This window comes from Pinus tabuliformis, chromosome 1_1 (genome assembly GCF_031772625.1).
Source record: "Pinus tabuliformis cultivar Carrire ecotype Pingquan chromosome 1_1, CPIR1, whole genome shotgun sequence".
NCBI classification, from domain to species: domain Eukaryota; kingdom Viridiplantae; phylum Streptophyta; class Pinopsida; order Pinales; family Pinaceae; genus Pinus; species Pinus tabuliformis.
In genome coordinates this window covers 215,700,137-215,712,974 of record NC_142297.1, presented here as the reverse complement: position 1 = coordinate 215,712,974, position 12,838 = coordinate 215,700,137, and the positions used below count along the sequence as shown (strand labels likewise).

The window sequence follows — 12,838 nt, the reverse complement described above, 5'->3', positions numbered from 1 at the left end:
CAATAATGGGGGGTTGTGTTTTTACCACAACAGTAGGCTATCTCTCTAGCCATCAATTTGTTGGGAACATAGTATGGGAGGACATGTGGTGAGGAAATGCTCCCAAATACTCTGATATATGTGAATGTTTCCTCCCAAACCATTTGGCGACTGGGAGGATATCTACTTTAGCTTCCTTAGAAAACCTGGGGGCATTTTGGTTGTAAACCTATTTATGGATAGGCAACATGACTTCATGACAAATTTTGTAAAAATGGGGGTGAAACTGAGACTCGCACATGTCCTTATGGTATATATGAATGGGAATTGAATCCTTCATAGTCCAATTCCATCCCATGATAGGAAATTTTGAACCAAAACATATTGCATCCATCACAGACGCACTCATAAAAAATGGAGGGTAAACCCTCGAAGAGATACTCCTTTTCCTCCTATAATCCATTATCACCTTTGGTAAATTATCAGACAAAAATTGGGCCCAATTCATTATGGTTGCGTTTACAGCTGCATCTATTAATGGCAGCCATTATAGGGAAAATTTAATGCTATCGGACTTGCTAAACATCCTATATAACTTGGCTGCTGCAAAACTATGAGGGGGAGAAATAGATGTAGTAGAGTACATACCTGTTTTGTCCTTTTTGATCTTGCCCTCATTTTTCAACCAGGTTCGCATGACATTTGTTGGGTCCTCGTTCTCTTCGGAAAACTTCTCGAGGAAATGTTTGTTGTAGAGCGTTTGTGGCTCTGGTAGGTTGTGCATACGCCGTAGGTTGTCTAGTGAAAAAGATCCCATAACCTCTTGGCTACTATTCCTAAATTCTTTGTATGAGATATTGACCTGATCAATTATCCACTTGACCATATCTATATAAGGGATTATCTTTGGTCGTGCGGCTATGCGATGCAGAAATGAGCATGCCATCTCAAATATGGAGGCATCTGAGGAAACATTACCGTCAGTTGTGACCTTTGTTTCCAGAGATCTTGGTTCCTCTTCTTCTAATAAATCATACATGGTTTCCCACATAGAGGTTCCTCCTTCTTTGTTGCACACAATATATGTGAATAAAGGAGTCATTTCTGATTTCTCAGACAGACTGCCTTGCCCTTCTTTTCCATTGCTGACAAAGACTCCTTCTGTGGATTTTTCCTAGAAATGGAGAAAAACAACAACTATCGAATATATAGAGATAAGAATGAACGTAAGATGGAATAATACAGATAACTTGAAAAGGTGATACGAAAGGAGTTTTATTTGAACGCAAGTGAGAAGATATCGTATCATAGTGAACGACTTTTCACACATAAATGCCATTAACCTTTATTAAATGCCCACTAATGGTTTGTTATCTCTTAGCTTTATTGCTCATTAATGTTTGCATCGTAAGTCAAGAAGAAAGCTTTTTAGGGTGGTGAGTCTTTAAAATGCGAAAATGTCGATTTTGCGATTGCGATTCAATATTGCAAATCGCATTATGTTTTTACGCTTTCCTTATCATTTCTTTTGTTCTTGCGGTGTTCTTTTTAATGTTTGAAATGTGATACGATAAGGGAGATGTTGTCATTAAAATTTCACATCTCAACAATTTTAAGGTAACTCATTAAGGTGTGCCTTTTATAAATAATGATATGCGATGTGGGCCTTCGTTTTAATAATAAATTCCTTAGGACTTAGTTTATATAAGAAATGTAATAGTTTCAAAGTATTTAGTGCGAAGTCCTCTTTTGATCACTTTTCACTAGTTTTGGTGGATTAGCAAGGCTTTCAATCACGCTTGATCATGCGATATGCAAGAAAGGCAGACATTCACTAGTTTTTTGAAAAGGTGTTTGATTGGTATCTTGTTTTATTCCAAAATTTAATAAGGAAAATACCTAAATGCTAAACTTATTTTTGGAAGGATTTTTTAAAGGGTCCCCATTTATTAATGTAATATTAACTACTACTATAAACAAATGGGGGTTGTTGAATATCACAACAAAACCCCCATGTGAACCATGTTTTATATATTTTCAGACTAGGCTCTCAAATCTGCTCAACATGAGCAACCCAACAACCTCTCTATCTGATCTGAAAATGATATGTTGATATACTCACACTACTCAACACAGCTACAAATATGCAACATGCTAGACAAAACACTGTAGCACACACTCATACACTCATACACTCACTCCAAACATCCTCTCACACCATCAATCAATCAAAAACACACTCTCACCCAATTATATGTCCAATTATCCTCAATAATCTCCAAACGAATACCACGAGAAACTACCATGGTTATGCCAATACCCAGGACACGTGTACCATGGTAATCTCTAAGCGAATACCATGGTTATGTCAATACCTAGGGAACCTATACCATGGTAATCTCCAAACCAATACTGTGACAAAATACCATGGTTATGCCAATACCTAGGGCACCCATACCATGGTAATTGTAGAAATTTCTGTAGATTCAACAACTTATATGATTTGCTAAAACATAAGACAAGAATCTACTCAACTCTTCTTAGTGGAAACCGAAAATGATTGGTGAAAACAATAAGTAGAAAATGAAGAATATCAATTGCACATAACATAACATTTCTCTTGGGAAAGAAACTGCTAAAAACCCCGACTATCTATATTGCATTAACCAGAAGATATGAGAAGAAAATACAATGCTTGTTCATCTTAAACAATTCTTGCACTAGTATAATCTAACTCTCTACCTCGCAAGCTAACTCAAGCCAACACTTAGCCAATTATGCTGCCTGCCAAGCCCCTATTTCCTTGTGCAATTCCTAGAGGAATTAACCCATATTTAATGGGAAATCCACTCTCCATAACAGTGCAATCCAAACATAGGTCCTTAACTATTTGAATGCATCATTTGTAAAATTCAGAAAATTATACAACTGATAGTACAATGTCCTTGAATTCTAATCTCAACCGGGTCTTCATCTGAATTGACATGCATGAGTTATTTGTGAGTGAATCTTTAGTTAACTGGTGCGGTACTGGTGATGCATTGGTGCGCTACTCCACTGCTAGACCTCTACTAGTTCCTCCAACAGTTAAAAATAGTTTAACTAACTATAACTTAATTAGACCAAGTTATCTAATTACAACTCCAAAGAACTCAACCTGGGCCCTTAAAATTTAGGGATCACTCTACATTACTCTAGATAGACTTCTAACTCAAATTTCTTAAGTCAATTAAGTCAGTTTAACTTAATTAACTATTACAAGTTGCTATGATAATATAATTTCGATTATTTCACAATTTAATTCAAGAACAAATTAAATTGGAATTTCTTGTTTCTATTTTTAACACTACCTCTTAGCAAGAAAGGGATTATCAGCTACCCCGATCCTATCTTTGTGAAACTTGAATTTGCATCTTGACATTACCTTTATCAAAATATCTACATCGTGCTCCTCTGTGGGAATGCACTCTAACAACATAACTATCCTCTGCACACAATCTCGAAGATGAAGATACCATATATCAATATGCTTAGACCGATCACGAAAAATTGGATTTTCAGAGAGTTTGATACGACTTTGATTGTCACAGTAAATCACAATTAGATCTATATGTTGACCAATCAAACCAACCAGAATCTTCCTCTGCCATTTACTCTGCCTTTGTTGAATTGAATGCAACTCATCTCTGTTTCCTTCTGTACCAAGAAACAACTGCTGACCCAATACTAAAGATCCCTCCTGATGTGAAGGAACTGGAGGGAGGAGCGGAGCGGAGCGGCGGCGGGAGACGAAGTGTGCTAGGGTTTGCAGCACAGGACACCACTGACAAAGGCTGCAGATTTCAGTCAGACAAGGGCGTGAATCCTCATCTCTGCGGGCTCAGTGCTCTGTGGCCTGCAGTCACGGGGTTTTCAGGAATTCTTCGATAAAAACGGGATTCTAAACCCCAGAACACGTCCTGCGAGGAATGGGGGAGCCAAGGGGGGGGGGGGAGACCCCCTCCTTCAAGAACGTGGTAATGGGGGAGACTAGTAAAGGAGGGGGAGAACAGCAATCGGAGAAGGAAGGTTATGTCCCAGTAATGGGGACTCTGTGGCAAAGAAGAATGAGAGGTAAATGTCTGCCACGGGCTCAAAAACAACCAAGGTATGTGGTTCCCCATAACAAATTGGAAGAGTATAATAGTTATATGAAAGACCATGCCATCATTTGCCGCTTTGTTGGGTATTGGCCGTCTGAGAGGGAGCTCCACAGATGGATTGATCAACGATGGAGACCAAAGGGACAGATAGATCTCAAACTCGGAGCCCAGGGTTTTTTTACGGCAATTTTCTCCAACTTAGAAGATAAAGATCGGATATTTGAGGAGGGCCCTTATTTCCTGAATAATGCTGGCCTATTCATGAAGTACTGGGAAGAGCGCTACAATCCCGAACGGGAAACAATGCTTGCGGCACCCGTCTGGGTCAGATTGTTCGGGCTTCCGGACGAGTTTTGGGACCCTGAAACTCTGGAGGGAATAGGCAATACGATTGGGAGCTTCGTCAAAATTGCTGAGGCCACGAAACGAGGTAAGTACAACGCTTATGCGAGAATCTGCGTTTATATAAATTTAGCAGAACCTCTCCCTGAAACTGTAGAAGTAGAGTACCATGATGAAATTTGGAAACAACCAGTCGATTACGAACATATTCCCTTCCGTTGTCGTACCTGCCACGAATATGGCCATTTATTCAGACAATGCCCATTGAATAAAGAAGAAGAATCCAAGAAAAGTCAGGAGGATCAACAAAAAAAGGCTGGAAAAGGTTTTCAACAGGTAGTAAGGAAGAAACGACAGAACAGAGGTATATCAAGGACTCAAACGCAGGAAAAATCGAGAAAAGCAAACAATCAAAACAAATTTCAAATCCTCCAGAGTGAAGATGAAGACTTCGAAGTAAACCTAGAAGATGATGAGGACCCTGAGAATACCCCTATGGAAATAGCGGGAGAAGAGAAAGGAAAGGGTAGTGAGCCAAAATCGAACAAAGAAAACAGGGGAAAAAAATCTGAGGAGGTAACAACAGAACCAGAACAGGAATCTAAGATGGAAGTGGAAATCCCGTCAGAGAATGAAGCAGAAGAGGAGAAAATTATGAGAAGTTTGTTACAAGAATGGAAACACCTGGACAGCAGGTTTATACCTGAAAAACAAAAAGAACTATATAAGGAAGTCTTCAAGAAATACAAAGAGAAAAAAGGAGAGCCCCCGGACTACCTCAGCATGTCAGAAAGTGAACAGGGGAATGAGGATAAAGAAATGATCACCTATGGCAAAAATAGCAGGAAAAGAGGCCGAAAACCAATGAGAGAAACCATCCAGACAGTGGGGGAAATATTGATAAACTCAGGAAAAGTGATACCTCTGTCGGAGGTATTCTTCCCCTCTTACAAAAAGTTTTAAATGATAGTGCTCAGTTGGAATATTAGGGGTTTGCATAGTAAAGGCAAACAGAGGTATCTTAAGGACAAGTTGAAAAAAGAAAAACCTAGTGTGATGATAATACAGGAGACAAAGATGTCGAACCAACAGATTGAAGAAATAATAGAAAAAGGGAGGTTACAGTATCAAGTAATGGGACAAGATGCAATCGGTTCTGCGGGAGGCATCGCTGTCCTGTGGAACCCAAATGAAATCATCATAGAGAACTGGTCAAGTATGAGTGGCATCCTCACTGGACTTGGCAGAATAGTAGGAACCAGTCATCAGGTGGTTATCTCAGGAGTCTATGGCCCCCCGACCCCTGGGAAAAAAGAACAGTTCATAAACAACTTTAAATTGATCCGCAGACTTTACCCTGTAGCTGCTTGGATCATTGGGGGAGACTTCAATTTGATCAGATCTCTGGAAGAGAAGAAAGGGGGGACGAGGAAGAGGGATCACTTCATGGACGACTTCAATGCCATGATAGCTGATCTCAGGCTTATCGACGTTCAGACCATCAACGGGGTCCATACGTGGAACAACAGAAGGGGAGGAAAGAATCAAATTGCTTCCCGATTAGATAGATTTCTAATCTCTGAAGACATTATGAGCAAAGATATTTTTTTTGAGGCCAAAATTATTCCAACCCTGGGATCTGACCATTGGCCGATCAGATTAGAGATGGATATCAAGAGGATTCAGGGGAAAAGACCTTTCAGATTCGAATCCTTTTGGCTAAGGGATCCCAATTTCATCAAGAAAATGGAGGAATGGTGGAACCAATGCACCAGTAAAGGTAGATGTAAAATGCATACCTTCCAGCTTAAACTGAAAGAATTGAAAAACAGAATAAAAAAATGGAACAAGGACGAATTTGGCAACATATTCGAGGATAAACAAAATCTGGAAAAGGAAATGGCTGAGCTACAGCAGCAGATAATCTTGGAAGGTAGAACGGAGGTCAGCAGCAACAGGGAAGGAGTCATCCTCGGAAGATTGGAAGAACGACGAAAACAAGAGGAGATCCTCTGGCGCCAGAAATCTAGGATAAAATGGTTAAGAGAGGGAGAAAAAAATACAAAATTCTTCCATCAGTCAATGATCAAACACAGGCAAGGAAACAAAATCCTTTCGATTAAGGATAGGAATGCGAGAAGGGTGGTGGAGCAAAAGGAAATAGAGCAGGTTCTTGTGGAGTACCACAAGGAGATGCTATCAGAACCTCAAGTGGACAGATCGGGGGCCATTCAAGAGATCTGTTCTGCCATCCCTAGTCTGGTCACTGAGGATCAAAACAAAGCCCTCATGAGGGCCGTGACCTTAGAAGAACTGGAAGATGTTGTGAAGACTATGAAAAAAGGGACTGCACCTGGACCGGATGGTTTCACAGTCGACTTCTACCAGGCATGCTGGCACTTCCTGGGGAACGAGATTTTGGCTGTAGTGGAAGAATCAAGAATAAACCAGAAGGTGTGGCGGGCTTTTAACTCAACCTTCTTTTCCCTCATTCCTAAGGGAGACAACCTAGAAGAGGCAAGTGGATTCAGACCTATAGCTCTCTGTAACGTCATTTATAAAATGATAACTTCGCTCATTGCCAAAAGACTCAAACCTCTCTTGGACAATCTTATCTCGGCTGAACAGACTGGTTTTGTGGAAGGACGGCAAATTCTCGATGGGCTGGTGGTAACTCAGGAGGTGATTCACTCCCTAAAGGTTAAAAAACTAAAGGGGATGCTAATCAAATTGGATTTATCCAAAGCTTATGACAGGCTTAATTGGAAGTATTTAGAAACTGTGCTTGCGAGATTCGGGTTCCAACAAAGATGGATCGCCTGGATTCATAACCTGATCTCCTCCCCCCACTTTTCTATTATGGTTAATGGAAGCCCCTCTGAAACCTTTAATGCCTCCCGTGGCCTCCGTCAGGGCGACCCTTTGTCCCCTTTCCTTTTCATTCTTGCCGCGGAAGGACTTGGCAGATTTATTAAACAAGAGAGAATAGCAAATAGAATCAAAGGGCTGAAACTCTGGGGCAACAATCTCCCCTTAACTCATCAACAATTTGTTGATGACATCATGCTGTATGGGGAACCAACGGTAAGAGAAGTTCAAAACCTTAAAAGAATCCTAGACCTATTCTCTGAGGCTTCTGGGTTAGAAATAAATAAAGACAAGTCCTGTATCTTCATCTTCAACACAATGGAGCAGATCAAATCTCATCTCATTAGAATTCTTGGTTTCAAGAAAGGAGAATTCCCCTCTAAATATTTAGGTAATATTCTGGATCTCACCTCCAAAAAGGTGAAGAATTGGCAAGGAACCCTTGACAAATTGAACAAAAAGGTCTCAAACTGGGCTTTCAGAGTCCTGAATATTGCTGGCAGAGTAGTTCTTGCCAAGTCGGTTCTCCAGGCGATCCCTATATACCCTTTAGCGTGCATGGCTGCACCTGCGGGGGTTTGTGCCAAAATTAGGGAAATAATAAGAAGATTTATATGGAGTGGATCTGATCAGAAGAATAAATGGGCTTTGGTCTCGTGGAAGCAGCTGACAGAGAGAAAAGATAGAGGAGGTTTAGGTCTAAGGGACCCGGAAATTCTTAACAAGGTGTTAGGAGCTAAACTGTGGTGGAGGTGGCTTAATGGTGGAAATGACTTATGGAAAAACATATGGAGGATCAAATATAGAACGACAAACTCTACAGCCGACATTCTAAGACAGCAGGAATTCCCCAAAGGCTCCTCTATTTGGGATCTTGCCTCCCAAAACAGAGATCTAATTAACAACCATACCTTCTGGGAGATTAGAGGAGGCAGGGAAGCTAACTTCTGGGAGGATAGGTGGCAACAGCGTGAGAGATTAACGAATAACCAGGACCTCCTGCAGATTCGGGGTAGAATTGAAAGAAACAGACTCAGTGTTAAGGATTACTGGAAAATAAATGAAATGTCGGAGGGATGGAGAATCTGGGAAGACCCGGCTCGTTGGGACCCAGATCTGTCCCCTGAACTCCAGGAACACTATAAAAAAGAGATGGGATCAAGGAAAATCCGAGAACGCCATGGGAACGATATCCTTCGATGGGGATACAATATGAAAGGGATATTCACAACAAAGGAGGCCTACTTCTTAAAAGAAGCTCAGAACAGGGATGACAGGAATGTAGAGTGGAAAACTATTTGGGAGAGTAATTGGTGGCCCAAAGTTTCCATCTTTGTTTGGCTATCCTCTAAAAATAAAATTCTGACCTGGGACCGAATTCAGAAGAAAGGTTTCATCGGCCCTTCCCGTTGCTATCTTTGCAACAAGGATTTTGAGACCAGAGACCATTTGCTGATGAATTGTTCGTATACAGAGCAACTCTGGAAGATGACCAGACGGCTATTCAACAAATCGGGTCTTCAGATCAGAGATTTCACCGATCTGGTCTTCCAGTGGAATAAGGAAGCCTTTCAAAGCAGGGTTGTCCAGAGGGCTTGGAACCTTATGTCCCCCTTCATTCTATGGATGATCTGGAAGGAACGAAACCGGAGGGTGTTCCAAAACACTGGTAGAAATCCAGAAATTATCTGGGATCAGGTAATTGAAAGTATGCGTGAGACTATCCTGATTGAAAAATGGGAAAATGATGATTGGCAAACAAATTCGGAAGAACAGGAAGTTTTGAACAGGTTAAACCTTAAACTTGAAATGGTTCACTTCAAGCATCCGACCTTCCAGGACATGCGAACTCAAAGTCCAGATAAATTCAGATATCCGCGCGACCCGTTTATCAAACTCAACTTTGACGGGGCCTCGAAGGGAAACCCGGGCGAAGCAGGCTTCGGGGGAATCTTCAGAGACAGCAATCACCAGGTTAGATGGATTTACGCTGAATGGGGAGGGCAGATGACCAATAATGAGGCTGAGTTCTGGGCCCTGCATCAGGGTCTGTGCATTGCCATTAGAAACGGCTATAACAACTTGGAAATCTCCGGGGATTCGAAGATTGCTGTTGATATGTTGAGGAAGCTCAGTAATGGGCAGGCATGGGAGAAAATGGCCAAAAGCTGGCGCACAGCGGGCATTATTCAAGAAATAGCGGGCCTTATCAAACGTATTGATTATAGAATCATTAACCATGTCCGGCGTAAAGGAAATCAGCCTGCTGACTGGCTTGCCAATTGGGGCTGTCGAGGACGTGGCACCACCTTGGACAGCCAATGGAGAGCGGTGGAAGGTAAGCAGGAATGGGAAGAGCTGGCAAATATAATCAAATCCGATCATGAACATGCAACAAATGCCAATGAATGATTCAACGGGTTGGTCCGATTCAGGCAAGTGGAGGCCGCACGCCTCGGGAGGAATTCAGCAGCGACATGCAAAAAGCATCATGGAAGATGGTAGGTTGGAAGATCGTGTCCTTGACGACAGTACAGTGACGGCAGTCGAAGTGTATGGGCGTCAGTACACTCCAGGTAATGTAATTAATGGCTGTTCGATAAGGGGTGAAGATTGCGGTCCGCCAGCCCTCACAGCAGAAGAAATTAACAACGATATGATGACTAAGAGTAATGGCCCTCAGGCGCGGTTTGCAAGGCAGAGGATTACCGGATCAAACGGTTTTTCGACGGAAAATAGTCGCGTTTATTCCCTATGTTGGCCGAAGGATAATACTTTCTGCATATCCATAAATTGGGTCAGGGTGGAGGCTGCAATCAAGCAGCACCAGCGTGCAGAGTCCAGTCAAAGGCATCAGAGAACCAGTCCGTCGGTTATCATGGAAACTAGACAGAAGCTCAGACAGGGGGAAGAGAATCAGAAGGTAGGGGAGGTCAGCAGACGCCGTAAAGGCAAAACCATTATGCAGCAGGACCCTCCTGTTACTGTTCTGGATATTGAGGATGATTCGGATGATGCCCCGGTGCCAGTTGTTGGTAGCAATGGCAGATACCACCGACAGAACGCGAAGGAGGAAGGAGAGGAGCAAGAGGAGGTCCGGCGCTACGGTACAAGGAAGTGCAGCCCGCCAACTGATAAGGAATTTGACGGAAATGGTAAACGCACTAAAATCCAGAAGGGTAAAGGAAAGATGGAGGGGGAAACCTCAGGAGATGGCCAGGGAAGGAAACGGAAACAAAATGAAACTGTTTTACACCGAATTCGCAGGGCTGAAAAGGCTTTTTCTAGTAATGCCAAACCTGCTGTTAGCAATCTCATGAAACACCTGGAAGAAGACTTGATTCAGGAGAATTGGGACGACGAGATGGATGAATGGGAATTCCTCATACCGGACCCGGGGCATACTCGCGGGCGCTTGTCGTTATTCAAGCAGTCGCTCCACATTTACTGGGTTATGAAGGGCCTCTTGGCCAAAGCCTTGGAGCAGATGGCGAAAGAAATGGTCAACCTGGCCAAAGGGGGTCCAGATATCCGCAGGGAACTGGCTTTTCTGCGTGTTGCAATGACCCAACATGATGAGAAGCTGGAGGCTATTCAACAGCGGCTGAACCGCATTCTCCCAGACCCAGAAGATGGAGCAGCTCAACACCCTGATGGCGGCATCGAATAACAGAAGATATGTTTAACATCTTGCATAATATTTTTGGTTTTAGATTTATACCTGTCAGAGATAGTAGAAGGCATGTAATTCAGAACAGCAGGTTTAGCCATAGTGTTAGTAAGGCTCAGGAATGTTTAGCTTTGCTTGCTCAGACCACCAGACTGAGAGCCTTCTATTTTTGGGCTGCTTTCAAAAACTACCGATGGAACTTGGTCCCGGTTTCCCCATGAGGGCGGGCTATGACTGTTTATGATTTGATGTTATGTTTTTTTGATCGAGTAATAGAATGAGAACCACCCAGCTTACAAAAAAAAAAAGATCCCTCCTGATGTGCTCTTACTGTCGGATGGACTCCCTGCCCAATATGCATTGGTGAAGCCTTGAAGCTTCACTCCTATCCATCTGTACCATAGACCATATTGAGTAGTCCCTGTGAGGTATCTCAACACATGCTTGGCTGCCTTCCAATACAGCTTGGACGACTTAACCATCGCTTGACTAAGATGGTTAATTGCATAGCACATGTCTGGTCATGTGTTCACAAAATACAAGAGTGAACCCATAAGCTGCCTGTAAATAGTAGCTTCCACTACTTCACCGAAAGTAGAATCCTCCTTCCTCTAGTTACTTGCTAGAAGAGTCTCCATCGGTTTACTGCTCTCCATGTGGAACCTTTTCAATATCTCGTTGGCATACTTTCCCTGAGAGATAAAAAGTTCCTCATCACCTTGCCATACTTCCGTGCCCATAAAGTAGTGCATGAGCCCCAATTCCTTCATTTCGAACTCTCTAGCAAGGTCCTCTTTGCAAGACTTGATCAACTTATCATCACCTGTCATAATCAAATCGTCGACATATAAAACAATAATAAAAAATTTACCTTCAACCACAATATGGTAAAGGTTCACATCTGCTTCACTTTTGCTGAAGCCCAACACGGGGAAGTAGCTATAGATCCTAGTGTACCAAGCATGGGGTGATTGCTTCAACCCATATAACGCTCGTTTGAGTCGACACACATGCAACTCATAGTGGAAGGTCTCAAAACCTTCAGGCTACTTAGTATACAACTCTTCCTCAATCATGCCATTAAGGAAGACTCTCTTTACATCAATATGATGTATCTTCCATCCCATATGCGCTGACAATGCCAAAATGGATCTGATTGATGAGTACCTTGCAATAGGATAAAAGGTCTCATCGTAATCAATCCCATCCACCTGAGAAAATCCTTGAGCCACAAACATGGCCTTACATTTATACACACTACCATCAGTCACTTGCTTTACCTTGTAAAGCCATAGAGAACTCAACATTGACTTGTCCGCTGGTCTTGGGACCACATCCCAAACGTTGTTCCTGACAATGGAGTCATACTCCTCAACCATGGCATCAACCCAAACCTGTTGTTGCACTGCTTCCTAAAAAGAGGATGGAACCATCTCTACACATCCTCTCATAAGAGCCATGTATCTAGTGTACCTCTCTAGTGACCTCCTTTACCTGCGTTGTGATGTGGGTGCTCTCACATTCTCCCCTGCATCATGCAATAACCTGTTATCCTCTCTGGTGCACTTTCTCCCATCTCTGGAAGACTTTGCATGAGTGGGTGTCTCCACTCCCCGATCCTTTGCATGTGGCTGCTCCATATCAATATGAGGTTCCTCCTTAGGAGCTATAAGCTCCTCAACCACATGCATTTGAAGCTCCCTCTGAAGGGAACATCTCATGGCCTTCTTTTCATTGAATTTTACATCCATACGAACCACTGTCATCCTGTTGGTTGATAGGTACACCCGATAGTTATGAGGTGTATTAGTGTACCCCATAAATATCCCCAACTATG

General features: G+C 42.5%; 1 protein-coding gene across 1 annotated transcript; it reads left to right on the top strand.

Annotated features, from left to right (window-relative positions):
• The first annotated feature begins 5,540 nt into the window (after nucleotides 1-5,540).
• LOC149212310 (uncharacterized) lies at nucleotides 5,541-11,001 on the top strand. Its single transcript, XM_089388628.1, has 2 exons — nucleotides 5,541-9,669; nucleotides 9,767-11,001. The coding sequence occupies exons 1-2, from the start codon at nucleotides 5,541-5,543 to the stop codon at nucleotides 10,999-11,001; spliced, it is 5,364 nt and encodes a 1,787-aa protein (XP_089244754.1).
• The last annotated feature ends 1,837 nt before the right edge of the window (nucleotides 11,002-12,838 follow it).